General features: G+C 42.7%; 2 protein-coding genes across 7 annotated transcripts in view; one reads left to right on the top strand and one right to left on the bottom strand.

The window, feature by feature from the left end:
• Positions 1 to 2,565, top strand: part of LOC110361080 (opsin-3) — a 96,517-nt gene extending 93,952 nt beyond the window's left edge. Inside the window, exon 5 of the mRNA XM_021292080.2 lies at positions 1,463 to 2,565. Coding sequence (XP_021147755.2) covers positions 1,463 to 1,579 — 117 coding nt within the window. The 3' untranslated portion in view covers positions 1,580 to 2,565. The remainder of the gene's footprint in view (positions 1 to 1,462) is intronic.
• ST6GAL2 (ST6 beta-galactoside alpha-2,6-sialyltransferase 2) overlaps positions 1 to 20,347 on the bottom strand; it is a 178,078-nt gene that overhangs the window by 14,549 nt on the left and 143,182 nt on the right. For all 6 annotated transcript variants that reach the window (XM_065060087.1, XM_065060061.1, XM_065060070.1 and 3 more), the window contains 4 exons: positions 11,357 to 12,359; positions 7,161 to 7,258; positions 3,827 to 3,928; positions 2,562 to 2,736 (listed from right to left, as the gene is read on the bottom strand). In XM_065060087.1, the coding sequence (XP_064916159.1) occupies positions 2,562 to 2,736; positions 3,827 to 3,928; positions 7,161 to 7,258; positions 11,357 to 12,302 (1,321 nt within the window). In that variant the 5' untranslated portion in view covers positions 12,303 to 12,359. The remainder of the gene's footprint in view (positions 1 to 2,561; positions 2,737 to 3,826; positions 3,929 to 7,160; positions 7,259 to 11,356; positions 12,360 to 20,347) is intronic.

The raw sequence follows: 20,347 nt of genomic DNA, 5'->3' as shown, positions 1-20,347 counted from the left end.
GACATTCCTGAAAGGAAACAGTCTGATGTTTCCATGCTTTAATTCATATGTTTGTCCAATTTTGTAAACTGAGGCTAAAGAGGCTTGAAATTGAAGTGCTTCACTTGATCCAGAACCATTTTTTTACCTTTTCAATGTTACTGGCAGCAGCGATGTGAAGAACTGCTGCTCTTCCTCCACGAGTAACTGCAGGTCACAGAGAGCTGCCTGACTTTCTGCTGGTGTAAATATGGACAAACCAGATTCTTGTGCAGAGCCCATATTGGGACTAATTGCAGAGCACTGCACACAGACCTACAATAAGTTATTCTAATAAAGTGATTAGAATCACTATGGTCCATGCTTTAAGAGCTCAGATTCAGGGATATAGGTCCCTCTGCCTGTGAAAATTCAAACCCTCTATTTAACAACAACTTATCTTCCTTCATATAGCTGTTTTCAGAACAATGGTATTAGCAGAGTAGCCATTTAATAAACCCTTTTCCCATATCTTCCTGCAATTAAGACGCTCACATTTTATAATGGTCATCATTTACCCATTTTTTTCTATTAATTTTATAGGAAATAGTTTTGTAGATTTTATAGGAATAAGCTCAACATTCAGAATCTGCTTTTCACTCAGGTGCACTCAGTTGTGTCTGACAGATTCAGTTCCAACTGGGTATGTGCTGCCTATGTTGTTGAGAGATACCTAATCTGAAGACCAACATGACTTTTCAAGCTATATTATGTATTTTATGCTTTATCTTGCCCTTTTTGTCCAACTTCGACAATACACAGTTGCTGTTTCTGTGCTGTGTCCCAGTTTGTATTACGTTACATGTCCAATGCATGGACACCCATTCAATCAGGTTACTAAAATAGAAAGCCTCTCCTTACTAAAATATTTAAAACACATCTATAAGAACAGTGGTTAGTTATCAAATGAGGTGGATATGATTCCCAATAAGCTTGTCTTACTGAGTTTTTTTAAAAAAAAAGCTAAAAATAGCATTACCAAAATCTCTAAGCATCTTTTTTTGAGAAAATAACAACATAAATAAAATTCCCAGTAGAGGCAAAGGAGCCAAATTCGCATCTGTACATAGAAAGTATATTTATCTATAAAGCTTTTGTTGTTAATGTTTTTGCTTGTTTAACGATTAATATTTCCAAAGCATTCTCTGCTTGAAGGATATTGTTTGTCAGGAACATTTAGATTTGGGGTTGAAGATTACTGTTCTATTCTTACAATGACATTAACTCCACTTCTTCAGAGAAAGCTTTTGAAATGTTTCTTATATATGGTGGAAGTACAGATTGACAGCACAATGATCCTCTTCACTATTCTTATGATCAGCAGCTGTTAACCTATTTTTATCAAGAACTTCATTACTCCAAGAAATGCTTTTGCAAAATGTGAATACTGCTGGTGAGATCATTCCACGCGAGCAGTCTTCTCCTTCTGAATTTTTACAAGCAGGTTCCGAAAATCTCCCTTCAAGAAGTAACCAGCTGCCAAGCCATCCTCCACCTCCAAACAAGTCCTCCTCTTCTTTCCACTCATGCTCCAGGTAAGCACAACTCGCTCAAGTCATAGACAGGCATCTCCCAGACACCTCTATGTCATCCCTCTGAGAGCCACAGCACCCTCCCTAAGGGCTTTGGTGGGCTCCACAATATAATGGGATGCCACCGCTGTATATAGAGCCCAAGATAAATGCTCAGAACTGGCTTTCCCACGTCAGATGCAATCTCAGTTATCTTCACTTTCAGATTCTGATAAAAAAGAACGATATGAGCATTTTCTGCCTGCAGAAAATATGTAGACCAATGTGACAATGTCAAGGAGGAAATGATGGAGTTTCCAAAGTAGAAGATAGTATTTGGAGCTCTATTGCTCTCTGTGTCTCTAGAAGCATGAGCAAGGAAGAACCTGACTCTGCTTTAGACATTCACAATCAGGATCTGCCATGCATCAGAGAAGTCATTACGTTGTATGAAGTGTGGACACAGTGCCAAATTACCCCCAAAGAAATACTAAGGACCAAAAAAATACAGCGAAACTCTATTCATTCAAGTGTAAAAAGGAGGATGCATTGGGCACTTTTAGACTGAGCACTGGAAGCTGTGACAGGGCATGGGAAATCCCATTCCTTGACCCATGTAGGCCTGTCAGACCACATCAGTGATTTCATCCTCTCTGTATGACCTGCCATATGTCTTCCTGTGTCTGATGCATCTCTGCTCTATGATCCCAATGAAGAACTTCAGAATCAAGTAGGTTCTCAACAGATAAATTGATATGGAATAATACAAATGTCTCACAGATGTATGTGTGTTTGATAAATCTGGTATGCATATTACGGCTGTGAAGGGCAAGCAAGCAGAACATTAAATTCACCCAACTATTTAATAGTTCTCATGCTGTGTGTTTAACCAGTCATTGTTTCTGTATAGAGCACTACAAACAAATATTACATGTATATGGACTTGCTCCTCATGCAGTGTACACATTTACAATTGTTTATTTATTTTTTGTAATCTAACATGTCTACTGGGCCCCTCTTTGATACACCTACCAATAAAACCTGAAGAAGGAGGGTTGGGCTGTATTTTCTCTTTAGTGTTCTCTTGAATGATGTCCCAGAGCTGCCATATAAACTTTGGATGGAGAATGTAAAACGGTTGGTTTGGATTCTTCCTGCGATGCTGTACGTAGGGAGTGAACAGATTGTAGTCTGGCTTCTTATACCACTGGGAGGAAAAAAGTAACCATTTTTATAATCTTATGGTACCCAACATTTTGAACAGTATATGCAAAATAATGTGATATAGTTAAATTTGGGTTCTTCAAAACAAAAGCAAAGGCAGCAAAGCAGCCTGCACTGGTGGATGCTCCTCCTAGAAAGCCAGTCCTCACTCTGGCTGTTCTGCTTCTTTTCTTCATACAGAGACTCTCAATGAGCAACTCACTGCAGCAGGATGAGCCAACCTCATCTCCCACTCACAGGCCCGTGTTAAACAAGGGGTTCAAAGAGCCTTGACACAAGACCTGAGCAAGGGGGTGAACCTTTATCTGGAAGCGTCCCCGTCCTTGCTGGCAGCACCAGCAGCACACGAAGGAGGCTGACTGCAGCCTGCGTAGGAGACAGGCAGCCTCTGGCATCTGTTGCTAAGGGAGTTCAGCAGATGAAGGTTTAACTTTCTGCTTTGCAGCCTTGCTCAGCTCCCAGCTCCCCTTGCCAAGAACCATCAGATCAGCTGGTCCACTGGAGCTGCAGCACCAGCCAAAGCAGAGCCTCCCCCAGTGACAACCAGATGGACGTCTGCTGCTCTCGGCGAGGGGGCGCGCGGTGGGGCACAGATGGCTGTGGGGGAGTGGACATAAAGGGAAGACTGGTGAGGAGGAGGCCCGAGAAATGGGGAAGGCGCCAAGAGAGATTTTCATTAGGGGGTTTTATTTTGTCTGGGAAGGCGCAGGGCAAGGTGGGAAAAATGGATGTAATTCTTCACCTCCCCTGATAAAACCTCCTTCTGAAATCTAGTGACATTCTCTCCTTGGCAAATGCACGGAAAACTCACTGTTATGTGAAAACAGCAACCTTTTATCAAAAAACTTTCACCTCCATCTATCCTAGCATCTCAGAGCAGTCCATTTCAGCACAAGTGCTGGCTGCTAAAAAGCTTTTGTCCAATAAACCAATTTTGACCAACTCATGCAGAAATAGCAGACTTTGAGCTTCTTGTTGACAACTGAGAACTAGAAGACTGCAGCACTAAATACATTCATTTTCTCCAGCGCTTTCAGACTGATTAGGAAGAAAGGTCCAAACAAACATCTTACCACATTCAAATTTGCAGAGTAGGGGGCAGGGTCCCAGGCTACTAAGATAACATCTTTGTACAAGGAGCTGTCGACAAAGTGGTGGTTTGGATTGGTGAGAATCTGTAAACACAGACACAAAGAATTGCACAGCATTAAAAGCAAGTGGGATCCAGAAAAATGGCAAAATCCTCCTCTAAAATGAACAGTTCTCCCCACACTGCTGTTTATTCTACTTTAATTCTGGTTGATTTTAAGCATCTTGTTTTGCTAAAAAATTGTATAAAAAGGAGCTTAGCCATAAACAGCACTCATGACAGTTTGAAGTAGCAGTATGCTGAATTACTCTCCATCTGTGAGGGATAGGATGAGACCATAAGACCACTTGAGATGCTGCATAATTGTATATCAACACTACTGTGTACTCTGGAACATGAAAACAAAAGCTACGGTATTTCTGACTGCCCAGAGGATCCTCTGCTTGGAGGCAGAGCAGACATCTTTGAAAGGCCCCCAAGTATAATGTGGGGTTTTTTTTTGTTGGGTTCTTTTTGGTCTTTTTTTTTTGGTTGGTTGGTTGGTTGGTTTGGTTTGCTTTCGTTTTGTTTTGCCTGTGTTTTTTTGTTCGTTTGTGTTTTGTGAGTGTTTTGCTTGTTTATTTGTTTGTTTTCAGTCCTCTCTCCCTCCTTTTGGTTGCTTTCTCATTTCAACACCAAGACAATCTCATTTCAAGTAACTCCAAAAAGGCAAATTAGACCCTGACTGTAAAAGTAGTCATACCTAGAAAAATACAGGCATGCAATAGGGCTATTTTTAAAGCAACTCGCATTGCTCTGATCTACTGCTCTCATTCAACTCCCTCCCATCTCCTGGTCCTCTGCCTGATCCACCTGCCCCACTGGAAGTTTCCTTTTCACTCCTGCTGGCTTATCCCTTCTGAGACCCTCCACGTCTAACCAGATCACTCTGATCCCTGGTGCATCCAATGTCAGGAAGGATTGAGCTGAATGACTTCAGCATTGGTTGAAACAGCATGAATTTGGCTCCAGCTGTTAAACTAATCAACATTCCAGACAAATAAATTCATACTAATTTTCATTTCCCTTTAGGATCCAATGAGCCATATTTGATTATGCATATTTTTCTTCAGAAAAATAATATTGTTGCCATAGCAATATTTTTCCTATCATAAACTTTGAGCTTAATGACTTTCCATCAGCTTTCTACAATAAGAACAGAATTAGCTGTGCTGCCATTAGCATCCATAGCTCCATTTCTCAGAGCAGCTTTCTCCTGAGAATGTAAACTCCTTTTTTGAGAGTACAGAGTAAACAGACCAAAAGGTCAAGCTTTTAAAAGCTTGGTTCCATAGTTATCACACAAAGGAGCTCTTACTTGCCTTTCAGTAAGCAAGAGTCCATGGAGATGTTGTCCACACAAATTCCACTCTTAGTGAGCCTGCATTCATATGTATGAGATGAGTTTCTTCTGGAATAACAATATCTGTTGTGGCTGCACTGGCTTCCTTCATGTCCTTTGGGCTTTCACAGCAGAGAACATGAAGGAAGACAAGGGCCACAGCAGCCTTTTAATCAGCTGAATGCAGGAATTTCCAACAGCAAGGAGAGAAGGAGGGTCAGTAAACCTGTATGGGTAACCCATCTTCAGTATTGGTAGGGAAAGCAACCTTTATCAAGTGGGTTGTGCAGGTTTCTCTCCCAGGGAGGGGAAGGCCACTTTCTCAGTGAGTGGCCAAAGCATCACAGGTGGCTTCTGACCTCTTTGAAGGAGCAGAAAGGTGGTAAGAATATGAACATTTGTGAGGAAGCTGTGTGAGCTGACCTTGCCTGAATTTTAGCCATGTCTTGTGTTTTCTTGAGAGGCCTTGTGGAGACCAAACAACACAGTACACAGCAGAGAAGACCTCCATCACTACCCCAGTGGGAGTGGTGTACTGTAGCATCCCTGGGAGCCAGGAGGACCTCAGCCTGCTGTGAGCAGCCGAGAGCTGCTAATTTATCCATTTAGTCTCTCTGAATTTGCTGAAGAGCTAATAAAGCTCAGATCGCTCCCTGAAGGCATTTCTCTCCTCCTACAGGGAGCCCAGTGGGACTGGTCAACTAAATAACATCTCAAAACCCTCCTTTTTGCCAGGCACAGGAGTTCAGGCACGGTCAGCAACCAGGAAGTTTGGGCTGACGGCAAAACAAAGAAGAGTCAAAAAAAGAAAAAAATAAATTAAATGAAATGAAGATGAATATCCTTTGAAACCTTGATTTCAGCACTAAATCCAGAGTAAGAGAGTAAGATACTTCTGCTCTCTTTCCCTGAGCAAAAGAAAGGGGATATATTTGACCCAGATAACTTCAAAGACGTAGTTTGTCCTGCAGCCTCACAAAGAGCTACAAAATGAGTGTGAACTGTCCTCTCTGTGGTGGCAAAGAACATGAGCTTATACACACAGAGAACACACCACCCAAGATGGACTGCGCATGGGTAGTCACCCAAAGAAGCAGAAGAAAAAATGAATTAATAAGAATTTTGCTCTCATTCAGCAAGAATCAATATGTATAGAGCATGCTACATAACCAACCATACTACTGGTGTTGACTAATTGAACTCACCATTTCAAGATGTCATAAAACTTCACAGTAATTCTCTTGTTGCTTTTTGGCTGCATTTCGCAAAAAGTAAAGAGGCTTGGTTTGCCCAAGATCAGAGTTCAGGGTTTGTTTTTTTTAAATTTAAAATCTACTCTTAACCATAAGGTGTCACTATAGCTCAATGCACAATTATTTGTTGACATCCATACACAGAAAATCCCATTTTCTGTTTCCATTCAGATGAACAAACTCACCTTCTGTGTAATATCCAGTGTACATTGAAAGTTTTAGCTAGTTTGTTCCAAATTTTTCGACAACGATGACTTGCCTGAAGTTATGTATTAAGACAACTTAGTTACCATTTCTTTCACCTTCCAGCAAGGAAATAATTGAGGAACCGGAGAATATGATAAAAGAGCTTTGGGATCCCCACAGCCTGAGCCTTGTGAAGACCCCGGAGGCAGTGTGCTGAAGGTCTTCTGTACTGACAGAAGCCTTTACAGATGTAGGACACATAAGAAACTTTACAAACTAATTCTTTGAAACAAGGATATCAAGTAACTACTGCAATCACTCTATGCTGATAGCAGTGTGAACATCGCTGTAAAGGAGAACTTCTACCTTCAGTACACCAGGACTGTTAAACCACTAGCTGTTTCCCAGATTACCCAACACTTTCTCAGAAGTTATTAATTTAATGACATATTGTAGAGAAGTGACACTGACTTGAATTCACAAAAAGAAGATCTTACCTGAGAGTTAATGATCCGCATGGTCGTTTTATTTCCAACATCTTTTTCATAGCCACGTGTTGGAGCAGAATTAAATCTTAGAACAGCATCGTGAGAATCTAGGAGCATAAATGGGGGGTAATTTGTTTTTCTGAGTAATACAGAACACTAAAATAAACAAATGATCTAAACCAACATAAAACTTACACATTTCTCCTAATCTTCATATTCTAAGGATGATAAACATTCTACCATACACTAACAAAAATTCTCTTGCATCTGCCATACGTTATTAACGTTACTAAAATCCACTTGAAAAAAAGCTCAGTCATCAATTAATTTAGCTTGCAGTACTTACATAGTTCTCTTAATTGGACAAAATTAGTGTGGGAAGGTTATTAGTACACCCAGTACACACAATTGCTCACTATTTCTATTGTAAAATGTACAAATTACTACATGCAAAAGCATGTTAATTGCAATGCTATCTAATTGCATATTTGAATGAACAACAATGCTCGACTATAAACTTGTGCTCCACAGTATTTTACAATACCTGAAAATCTCAGCCTATCCTAAACTAATTAATCATACCATGTACTTACTCTCAAAGTCAGTACAAGTCTTAAAAAGCCTCTGTAGAGATGTCAGCCCACAGACCTGCTCACACCCAGAAACCCGAGGATCCCTTGGTAGCAAATATCTAACAGAGCTGAATCGTCAAAGTTTCCCGACGAGCTGTTGACCTTGAAGTCATGCAGAATAGAAAGCAGCTATAGGTCAAGTATGGGTCAAGGGTAAACACTATGAGCAAGATGCTGCTGGATAAAACATAACCACCCTCTCAGTGCTTCTTTTAAGGGTATCTCAAAGCCCAAAAGTTGTAAGGGAGAATAAGACATTATAGCCATCACCCATAAACACACTGTCCCTGCCAATAGTCCCCTCTTTGGTGTACTTTTATCCCTTCTACTGATGGAAGCAGAGAATATGATTCAGGCCAAAATGGCTGTGTAATGCCTTAACTCATAGGAAGTCTATACAGCTGTTTAGTCACTTAAAATATGGTTGTCTATAGCTCAAAAATGGATGAGGTAGAAGCTTCCAAGATGACCAACATGCTTCAATGGAATTCAGGCCTGATCCTATCAAATTTTGATCTTCTGTCCTTTCACACCTTTACTCCACACCTTTTGTATTCCAGACAAGAAAACGTTGTGTGACATGAAGCCAGCAGTCCAATCTCAGGCATACTTGGTTGCTTTAACATGTTGTGTCTGAAAAGAGATGTTTGCCAAATGTCCAGTAAGACAAACTCCTCAGAAGCTAAGGAGTGAAGGCTTTCTTCTGCACCCCTATGTATTGATAACCCCAGCCTCAACACCTAGCCTTCATTGGCCTAAACATTAAGCATCTTGATTGCACAGGAGCTAGAGGACATGAAGTCAAAAGAAGCCGCAAGTACTTCACATTTTTGGAGAAGGAAAACAAAGGTCCTTCATATTTGAAACCTGCTTCTGAATTAAAGAACATAAATTTGGATCCATATTCAACAACTTTTTGACCATTTGTTGACTGAGAACTGGGAATCGTGTTGAGAAACGGGAATTGTATGGTTCACAATCTAATCGAGAGACAGTGTCTTGCATTTCCAACTTTACCCATGCTGGTTCTTCATATCAAGAGCAAAAATCTTTCCTTCACCCTAAAATATATGATCAGGACACAGCCTAACATTGATAATAGATGTTTTTAAGTTAACTGTTTTTAGTCTTATTAAGTATTTGGAGACCATCATTTAAAAGATATAAAAACTTTGAGGTTTTATCACTGATCTCTGTTACTTTCTGATGATGCCAAAATAATTGTGCGTCCCATTAAACAACATGATCACAATGGCAATGTTTGCTCTATTGGCACAGTACTTCCATACCTAGTTTCATTCAAAAACAAGGGGAGGCAGGGTGGTGGGAAGGGAAGAGGAGGGCAAAAGACAGAAAACTCATTAATATTTCTGCATGCATTTCTAACAGGAACACAGAAGAGGGAGCTGAAGGCCTTTGAAGAGAAAGGTCCTCTTAGTACTGCTTTCTTCAGCCTTACTTTTTTCTTTTGGCAAGATAAATAGTAAAAGCATTTTGCCTGCAGCAACTTCATCAACCAAGTCCTGTATAGCCCATGGCCCAAAAAACACAACTTGCACATGGGGTGTTTTTCCCCACTCCCTAATGATGCTGCTTTTGCTCATTTTGCTCTGTGGATACGGAGGAGCTCAAGCATGGGTGCCAGGTTGACTCCACAGAGCAGCAACACCAGCTGCCCATGGTGCCTCCAAACTGGCAGGTTGTCTCACATTTTCAACCCAGAGCTGGTAGCCCTGGTGCCAGCTCTGGGCGAGGACAGTCTTTCTCTACAGCTGTGCATGCACATGGAAAAAGAGCATCTTAAAAAATCTGATCTTTCTCTTCCCAGTCAGATTCTCATCAGTTTCTCAAGGAGGTGGAAGGGCACAGCCAAGAGCTCAGCTGTAACACATACAATCTGGATTCTGCAGGGGAAGTGTAACGTCTTCCCCATGGGAATAATACTAGAAACATATGCTAGAGCTCCCATTTTCCATTTTAAGTAGGAAGTGCTGGCACGGTGTCTCCAGTATATTAGCACTTCCCAGGAGCCACAGTGACCACTAAGACCCATAGGTTTGCACCAGGTCCCTCTGGGATGGCTGTAAGCACTCAGTTGCCCCCTGCCCCAGTTCTGGGCCAAATTCTCTGCTCAGTCACAAATACCTGCCCATGGCCTGGAAGATACTTAGAAAAAAAAATTCCGTGACTCCTACTGCACCACACACTTTCCTGCACAACAGGTAGGAAGAGATGTGAAATTTCATTGTAGGTCTTACCAAAGAGCATCTGCTCTTGTACATCTGCTCTTCTCCAGTACAGCACCAATCTATACCAGTGTAAACTGGGTGTACTTGGCAACACTAAGAGAAAATGATTTTGTTTCAGTCAAAGATAACACACTGAGGAAAGGTGTAACAATGACTTCTGAATCAGTGAGGCTTCCTGTGAAATTGGGGGTTACCCTGGTGTGATTTTAGCCACAGGCCAGCTGGGCATCCGTGCTCTGCTGGAAGCCTATTAGAGTAGTTGGATAATGACAGCAGCTCTAATATATCCTAGAGATTTAAAGGAAATTCATCTGTGTCAAAGATGATACAGTGTGATGAAGCAGGTATTGCGATGTGAAGTCCTGGAAGATGGGAGGATTACTGAGTACACATCAAAAGGTTTTTACAGAGAGCTGAAGGAGATAACTCTTCTTGCTCCAGAAGCAAGTTTGAGACATACATTTCATCCTTCTTTCAGTGCTTGCAGCATACTGCACATGTACTACTAAAATGAAGAACTACTGAGATGTTAATACAAGTGGTAGTATTTATTTTTGAAAGGAAAAAATAAAACTGACCTAGATTCGTTTTATGGCTCCACAATAATTTTCTGAATAGCTACTACAAAACTCCCACCTTGAAGTGTAGAATTCTGTGTGATGTTGACATCTCAGCACACGTGTAACCCCACTGACTCAGTGCAGCAGTAGAAAAATCAATGGGAGGAGATACTTGAACTCATTAAAATTCAGTTTCAGAAAAGAGGTCAAGGGACTTGACCTCAGTGCATGAGGCTGCTCAAGGGTTTGAATTCTATATGTCTGTCAACTCCAAACATGCAAAAGATGAAAAGGATGGTGTACTTGGCATGGAGGCAAAGTTCAGTCTGGGATAGCAACAGCACAAGCAGTTTCTTTATGAGCCACTGTAAAACACAGACAGGTGCAACACAGCTATGCAAAATAAAATCAGAACATGGCTCTAATCTGCTGAAGAAATAAACACACGCTGCAGCAAAATGTCAAATACGGCAGATCTGATGAAACCAGTGCCTCCTTTATACAACAAGCTGTAATACGATAAGAAGGCATCACTGGTTTCTTTAAATCAAATTATGACTTTGGGCCTGATTTTCCTTTCAGTTACACTGTCCTGAAATGGAACAGCTTCAATGAAGTCTATAAGCTCACACTTAGGTAAAGCTGGTGAGAGAGAACAACCAGGCTTTACAGACCTATGCTTGAGAAGAATGAACCTTTTGAAAGACAAACATGAACACATACACATATGTATACATACACATGAATAGATGCATTTCACCCACCTATTTCATCCCCTAGAGAGGAATTCAGTATTGCACCAGCAGACATAACGACAGCGCAGCTCCCAAAGCCATGTGTATACAATTTGCCCAGTGGAATTTGGGGAACGTGCTTTTCCCATCCAAGAGTGGAGAAAGGAGCTTCCTTGCCATCTATTGTTTTCACATTCACCCTTTCTTTTAGCTCACAGAATAGCTGGTCTCCTGTCAATTTGGAGTTTCGTTTCCCCTTGAACCGCACCCCATGCTTATTGGTGCTCAAATAATCTTTCATCGCCTTCTGCAGTCGAGGGTTTAACATCTTGGAAGAGACATCCCCTTTCCAAAGCTTGTAAAGAAAGGATTTCGACATTGTGGAATATAACCCATCCCAGTCATCGGATTCATCAAGCATCTGGCTTCTCCTGTGCTTTGTGCTCCTTCTCTTCATTCTTCTCTGATGGCTCCAGTTGTTCTGTAAAATATTTGCTTTTGGATTATCCTCATCAGTTGAGATGAATTTTGCCATCTCTTGCAGGTGGTTGTGCAGTCGAGGCTGACCAGCAGCAAATAAATAATCATCATTCACTTGGTAGAAAGCACTTTTGGATTTTCTTCCTATCTGGGATGGAAAAAACTCATCTTCATTTCTAAAGGCATCTTCCAAATCAGTCCATTTCTTAATACTTCCAGTCCCCGATTTAAATGAACCTAAGAGATCTTCATTAAGCAGCACCTCATTCCCATCAATGGTTTCAGAGAATGATGGATCATGTATGGCTCCCATGATGACTCTCTGCTTGCCCTGAAGGGGCAGAAGCCTCTTAGTTTCAGTGTAAGAAAAGGAACTAGGAACTGGTTCAGCAGTGTTGCTATCTGTAAAATAGATGAAAATCACCAGAAAAAGCAGACCCCATGCAAAGATGCCAAACAGCATGAGTTGTTTCCATTGCTTCAAGTTAGGTTTCATGGCAATGCCTTTACCAGCTCCTCTGTGCCTTGAAGTATTGGTGAAGGAAAATGAAACCTGGAAAGAATATGAAATATTAATCAAAAATGGTTCTAAAAATAGATACAATTCAGAAATATTTTAGCACACTTTGATAGATGGTGCAGAATTAATCTCCAAGCTGTAGCGCAGAGGATTCAGAAGCAGAAACAAACTCCAGAGCCTGCAGACACTGTAGGAGTGACACGCTTTGGCTGTAACCACACAGTGACAGCTGCTAGCTACAAAAGAAGCTGGTGGCCAGTTTCTACAGTAACACTGGATCCTGCCTTCAGGGAGATCATGTGCCTGCCTGCTTCTGCTATACTGAGCGTAGCAGTAAGAGAACAAAAGCAAAACCCACGCCTGGCTGTATGCACAGTGGGGACAACATCAGCTGTCTTCTGCTGTGGAAAGTCCTCATGCAGCGGGACTGCGAGCAAGCCTGTCCACAAAGGGATCAGGCAGGGAGCACAACTCTCAGCTGGCCAGCCCTCCTCTGCCCATGGCCCTGAAAGGATGGTGGTCTGTGGGTACCATCAAGGAGTAGCTGGGGAGAGCATCACATGGCAGGTTGGAGGGGAGACTTTTCCCCAGCTGGCATGAACTGGTACAGCAACAGTGGGCCACATCATTTGCTGGGGAGCACAGCCCAGGATCAGACCCGAATAAGAGAGTGGCTGTTGTACCTCTGCTATGAATGCTGCACAGACACTGAGGTGGCACAGAGTTCTGCATGTCAAGGCATGAGGAGTATGCATTTTCCAAAAAGGGGAACGGCTGGCACAATTAACTAAATACATGCCTTTGGGATAATGATGGAGATTTACATAAAGGGGAAGCAGGGGGAGATGTCAGACCTAGACTTGGAAATCTGTGCTCTACTAATACCCGGGAATTTTGGACAGCTTATGCATTAGTGGGGAGATATATGGTCCAGCTTGAACTGAAGTCTGACTGAGGGGGCTGTGTTCCAAGGAAAATACACTAACACATTGCTGGACCACCACGCATGCTATGTCCTTATATGAACTCACTTGCTTAATCAAGTGGTGTGGGTATCAGCGGCAAAGCTGGCTGAAGAAAGTCCGGCCCTACCTGATCACAAGCCTTATCATTCACCTTTCTGAACAATGGCTATCATCAGCCTTAGGTGCTACAATGAAGTGTAGCTCAGTATACTACTTAGTGATCTATCACTTACCCGATCTTGACTGAAAATAAGCCCTTTCTTTTGTATTGTTGTTTCTAACTCCATTTGTTTCAATTGCTACTTAATGGTGGGACGTAAGAGCCACATGTACCAGGCAGCTGTGATCATAAAAGGGGAACAGGAGCAGGGGCAGGTTTAATTTCATTAACAGCCTGTGTCTCAGGAGCCACCATCTCATCACACTGTGTCCAAACAGCACTCACAGCTCTATACACCTCTGGTAACACCCTGCCTGCTTATACTTGACCATCAGGAGGGACCAAAACCACACTCACCATACTCTATCACCTTTCTGCAAGCTGATAAACTACATCAAAGTTGAGCGCAAACTTTGGATTGAACCTGTAACTAAGGCTGTGTTTTCACATCGAAAAGAAACTGGCACTTACACTGGCATAAAGTGTTTTTTGCTCTGTCCCTCATCCCTGCACCGTGCCCCTGCCACTGCCAACACCCCTGTCTACACAGCTGGATCAGTAAAATGATACAACAGGGGATTAGGGGAAGTCTATGTCAGAGGGTTTTTTTTGTTTTGGTTTATTTTTTTTTTAAACTGGATCAGTCCTCTTATCCACTTCAGTGTGGTCACACATCCAGTTGTTTCAGCACAAACGAGGAGATTGCCTACCACAATGCAGAGGCGTGAACAAACCGCAGGTGGTATTAGCAGGGATACTTCAGGCTAGGATTTCTGCTAACCTCCTGGGAATGTGAGGCCACAGCATTACATTTCCAAACACAGTCTATTTTAACGACCAAGACAAATCCCAGAACATTAAAAAAAGCAAGCCAACTTTGGGACTCAAAGCAGTGTCCAAACAGAGAATAATCTCACACTTGGATGACCAAATTTCATTGCAAACACATTCATTTCGAGTACACTGAAAAAAAAAATCCAGGAGTGCGATAACCCTGTGCTCCACACACGTATGCCTTGGTTCACATAAACCACATGGAAAAAAGCTATTACTCCCACTGACCCATTTCCTACTTGCTCTCTGCTGCTCTTACTGCAAGATTACTCTCTGCAGAACCTCGACACTCCCCCCTACCCCATCCAATTTTAAATCACTACAGTCAATGTCCTGTGGGAGTCGACTTACAGTATATGGCTGTTGTGCAACTTAGGTCTGCCCTGAAGTTATTGCAACCTGCCCACTCATCAGTGTTCAGATGGTTTGCATTTTTAAATCAGCATTCTTCACTCGTCTGAACTGCTTTCATCCCTTTTTATCATTTTCCCTGCTGTGTTTCCCCAGCACTTTTCAACACGTGGCTTCCAAAACACTGTGTAAGTTAGTCTTTGCTCAGTCAGATGTTTCTCCTGCTGAATATACATTTCTTACAGGATCTGCAAAGGAAGCATCTTGCAGAATCTTTTAAACAGACAAGCTTGCAGGAAGTCGAAGATACAAAGGAAGAGGTCACCAATATTTTTCGCAGTCACATAACAAGTCCAAACACAATTTAAACACAAACCATAGCAAAATCGCATGATTTCGTATTTTTTTTCCCAGTTTTGTTGTCTTATAACCAGAAGTTGGTAAGAAAGAAAAGGTTTAGTCTTAATTCACGTGTGAGACGATGAAAGTTTCTAATTGTCTGTGATTGCATGTGTTTGGTGCAGCAGACTGCCTCAGCATGAAGAATTAGTGTGGACTCCTAAATTTGGTATTCAGGTTACAATCTGAAAAAGGAATGAGTTGCATTATCAATTATTTTTAAAACAAAGCAAATTATTTTTTTTCCCATAACACTTATAAGGTCATAAAAGCAACATTTTTATTGGTCAGCATGGACATGTGAGCATGCACATGATTAGAGTTTTCATGTAGCAAAAAATTAGCTGTGAAAAAAAAATCAGCATACAGCAATCTATTTGTCAACACTGCAAGCAAAAGGAAAGCCACCAGTGAGAATAAATCTGTAAAGTTTACACATTAACTACTGCAGAAGCTTATCTACAATCCCTTGTTGCAAGTGGGGCCTCAAAAAGGATACTCAAATCTCTTGAAGACGGGAGCTATGCAGGCAAATCTCTGTGCTGCTTTCATGTTTTTTGCTCACAAGAAAAGCCTTGTCCTCCAGCAGTACAGCTGAGCTGGAAGCAAATTCAAGGTCATTACTGTATTAGTTGCAAGAGGACCCCTAGAACCTCACAGGATCTTGAAGGCTGTGCCTGGAAAGCTGCAGTAAGTCCGGAGAAATATCAGTTTATCTTATCTCCCGCTGCACTAAACATCCAGTCCTCTCCCCCTCAGTCCCTGTGACTTCTCACACCTTGCAGTCCCTGGCTTTAGGAATGTCTGGGAGGAGAGGGCAGCCCCTCCAAGCGTTCCTCACGGTCCCCCCACTGCACTGGCAGCGGACCCCTCTGCTGCTCATAGAGGAATCTCCCTCTGTACCATCTGGGGATGTGCTTAGGCTCATGCCCTGTGTTCCTGACAGAAGCACAATTCAATTGAAGAAAGAAAAACATTAGTGTAGGAAAACAAAAATTATGATTGCAATGAGCTACACTGGCTAAATAAACAGGTGGTTTCATAGATGTAATTACTGAAGTCCATCAGATGCTTCACAAAGAAACTTCCACCTCTCTCATCTATGCTCGTCTATACAGCTTTCAACCTGTCAAGGCAATTCTATACAAATTTCCAAATTATCATTAAAGTTGCTTATTGTCTCCAGCTTCACCACCTCTGCTGCAATAATCCTCCCTAGTTACAATGAGACTGTTGGGAGTCAAAGCTCCAGCTAAGGAGTACCAGAGGAATAAATCTGCACCTGGGGAAAGCCCCCAAGTCTTAACCCAACTCACGTTCCTGTTCAGTAGAGGTAATAGAGCTGTTTGCCCCAGTAGGTGCTATGTCTCCTATCTGATGGGCTTTTCCAATCATTAACTGATCTAAGCTCCAAGTACTGTATGGAGAGGGGCTTTTCTCTTACCAAGCCAGAATATTTCCATGAAAGCCATGGAAAGCATGAGGTGAGGTACAAACCAGCGAGGTGGGCAGAAAAGGCAGACTTGTTTATTTGCTTAATAAAAGTACTAGCAGCAGCTATGAAAAAGAAAGGCAAACCCTAAGGGTATCTTTGAAGCATCCCAGGAAATAAAGCCAGCTCCTCAGTGGAAATTAAACGCCAGTTTTCCAAAAGCAGCACCCATTTATGGGAAATTTCATTTCGCTACGCTAAGACGCAAGAATCCACTGTGTTCCCCCCCACCCCTTATACAGCTCATTGTTTTGCAACAAGGAGCACTTTTAATTTTTCTAAAGTAGGCCTCCTGACTATTTCTTAAATGAGAAGAGATGGATGAGGGAGATTTTTTTTTTATTATTATTCCTTTGAAACATTCCTCCCTTTCAACACTGTGTATTGTTAAATTAATTTGTACAGACCCCAGCAGCTCAGAGGTCAGGATGGTTCAAGTTGATGTTCTAAGCTGTGCACTGTTATGTTAAACAGGGTTTTTCTTGGCTGCAGCTTTTTAGTGAGAAGGTCACCTCAGGGTTATTTGGGGTAGCAAATGTTAGCTGTGGGCAACCGTTCCCAAAGGGCTGAGAACCAGACCAGGGTTTATTTGATGGAAAGCTTAGGAGGCATGAACAGATAGCAAATGCTCCTTTAGTTTGCTCCATCTCTTAGTCTGCTAATTCCAGGGTATTAAGAAACCCCTGGCACCGGGCAAGAGAGCTGGAGGCTGCATTTCCAGGGTGGGGAAACACACTCATCCTCTCATGTGGGAAGTGCCAAGTTGGTTTTAGCATTATCATTTCTGCAGTGCAAGCCATACAGTAGGCAGCAACAGACAGGCAAGCCTGTGGGGAGTGGTGACTGCCAAAAGATGTATATTAGTCTGTTGATGGCCTGGTCGCTTGTCTTACTGGCTGTGATTAGGCCTCCTAATTAATGAATCTCTTTTGGACAACTTCCTTGTTAGTCCCAATAAATCTGGCTCCTTCCTTCAACATTATTTTCAGAGGAGTCAAGCTGCATTCAGTATTATTTGTGGCAACACAGGAGAATGTCTCCTGAAACAAAGAATATGCAAACAACTCAGAAGTAGGATTTTTAAATTTTTCTTTTTTTTTTTTTTTTTTTTTTTTTTTTTTTTTTTCCCCAATACTGCTCAGTGTCTTTTTAAGCTATATTTAGTTATCTTCTTAGGGAAGATTGCTTGGGAGGTTATGCAAATGATGGTATTGCTAACCTGAATCATCCGTTAAATATGAGCCAAGTGACCTAAGCCAGGGTATTTGGAAAGTGGAGTCTCAGGTTCTTCTTTGCTTCTGGGGATGCAGGCAGCATGCCTGTTCTCAGGTTCTCTGATAGAAACTAGGATTTCACGTCAAAGGTGGTGGAGGTGGAGCAGCTTTTTTAATTATTATTTATTTATTTTTACTAATGACCCACTTCCAGGATCTCAGGCTGGAAGAAAATTACTAAATACAGTGAAACTTGCAGTAAAACTCACTCGAGCTGGCAACCCGGCAGCTGGAGAAATGCTCAGTGGGGCTTCTGCCAAGGAACGTGTCCTAGATTATTCTGTAGGAGCACGGGGGCTTAGATGCATAAATCTCCAGGCTTCAGTGGGAGGTCAAAGCTATCTTCTCTGTATCTGATACCCACTCTCCACACTCCATCATCAAGTTCAAGCTGCCTGGCACTGAAGCCAGCTATCACTTTCCTACAGCCCACAGAGCTGCCTGCACAGCCCAGAGACCACATACAGGCTATGTGAGTGTGGGCTGACAGGAGGGAAGTAAAAATAACCATACCAGCTCCTAGCCTTCAGATGCAGACTTTCCCACTGGCAATGGAAATGTTCATCACAGCATCAAGGGCCAGGGAAAGCGTGGCTCTGCAGTGACTGACAGCACCTCTCAGGTCAATCTCCATCTACCCAAACTGCAGCATCTTTTCTCATGAGCCATGACGCCAGCTCTCGCTCAGATATACACTGAGATTCAAAACTCCAGCCAGAATTTTCTCCCAAATTTCAGGTCAGGAAAGACAACACAACGTCTTCATCTTTGAAGGACTGGTTATGAGCCAACCATGGTCTTATCATAACTGAGGGTTTCTATAGAAATGTACTACATTTCACTGCATGTGAAATCCAGAACAATTTCAGTGTAAATCACCTTCAGGTTCCTCAAATGAAACTACAAAGGGCAGGACTGTCACACAGTTGTGCTCAAAATAAGCAATTTTCACAACACAACTCAAATCAGCCCCTAAAGCTTCTCAAGGAGCCCCTCATATAACTATGCACACAGCCTTACCTGCTTCTGACCTCTTTTTTGCCATTTTTTCTTGCCGTACCTTTGCTGTGCACTGGCACTGTTCACAGTGAGATGAAAAGGTTAAAGGCTGCTTTGAGTTGCAGCAAATGTCAGCAGCACTTGGTTCCACCACGGGACATGGGTGCAGAAGCCACCTCTTTGGCCATAGTCCCTAGCATGTCCTCACACACAAGGAGTAGAGGAGCAGCTAAGATATCTTTTCTGCCCTTGCAGAATTACCAGCTGACTGTTTTGGGCAGTTTTTGGTCATATTTCAGCTACCACAGCACTGTGTCTTGATGCAAGCATCAAGAAAAACAAGCAAATAAACAAACAGGTAAAACTCTTATTTACATCAGTATAAAACTTCCGCAAACACCCAGAGACAGTGCAAGTCACTTTTCCAAAGTGAAATTCATTGTGCCACTGGATAATCACTGAAGGGTCCAGCTTTATACCAACACCATCCCAGCTGGCTACACTCTTCCACCTCAGCAGTTCCTCTACACAGGCAAAGCCTTGAGGATCAGGCCACAGAGCAGCCCGTGTTTTTTCTGCTCATCTCTGCCCCCCCTCATAAACGGCAAGTTGTAAAGGAACTGCAGATGATCCCAGGGGACCTGATCAGCATTAGGATCCTTGGAAGCCCAAGGCTGAGTGTTTGCAATGAGGCGGACAGGCTGAAAGGGCAAGCTGGCTGCAGATAAAAGCCAGGTGTGGAAACAAGGTGATCAGACTGATGGCCACCACTTACTTGCGCATCCTCCGCTCATGCATAATCACCTTACTAATGTATTTACGGTTATTGCTGAGGTGAGGTCAGTAAGCAAAGTATGCCAACACAGGGAGGAAGAGGTGAGGACTGGGAGAGGCTGAGAAGAGACAGAGACGCTGGGAAGGAAGCAGGACACCGGCTGCAGAGCAGAGCGAAGGGCAGGGGTGAGCAGCAGAGAATGAAGAGAATCCGTGCCCATGGCACTAGTGAAAGAGCAAAACAACACCTGCCAGAGTCAAGGACACCTCAGCACCAAGGGGGTGAGAAATGGCAGGAAAAACTTCCTCCCACCAGAACAATCACATCCTTCCCTGCAGGGAAACACCAGCTGGGCCCTACTCCTGCTGAAGGCAGGCTCTGGCACAGAGCTTCCTACCCTATTTCTCCTAAGCAACTGATGAGAAAGAGGCCACCACACTCCTGCAACAGGGTGGGAGGTCTGGGTGAGCAGCAGGATCGGTGCTATGTCCTACCCCCTTATTCTGAGAAGCCCTTCCCAGGTCAATGTGCGGCTTTCCGCCATCCCTGTGCATGGGAAAGGGACCCTGGGGTACCAACTGCGCTCCTTGCAGAGGGAGCACGGTCCTTGCTCTCTTCCCACCCTATGCACCAGGACACCCTCGGATCGAGTTTTGCAATGGACTAACAGCCAAAATAGCTGCACCTATTTTCCTCTCTTCTACCCCGTGAACCATCACTTCACACTCCATGCAGACATTCTGCAAACTATAGGCACAGCTGGAGTGACAGC

The sequence above is a fragment of the Columba livia genome, chromosome 1 (assembly GCF_036013475.1).
Source record: "Columba livia isolate bColLiv1 breed racing homer chromosome 1, bColLiv1.pat.W.v2, whole genome shotgun sequence".
In the NCBI taxonomy this organism is placed as follows: Eukaryota; Metazoa; Chordata; class Aves; order Columbiformes; family Columbidae; genus Columba; species Columba livia.
The sequence above is the reverse complement of the archived record's forward strand: the minus strand, read 5'-3'. Positions and strand labels throughout refer to the sequence as shown.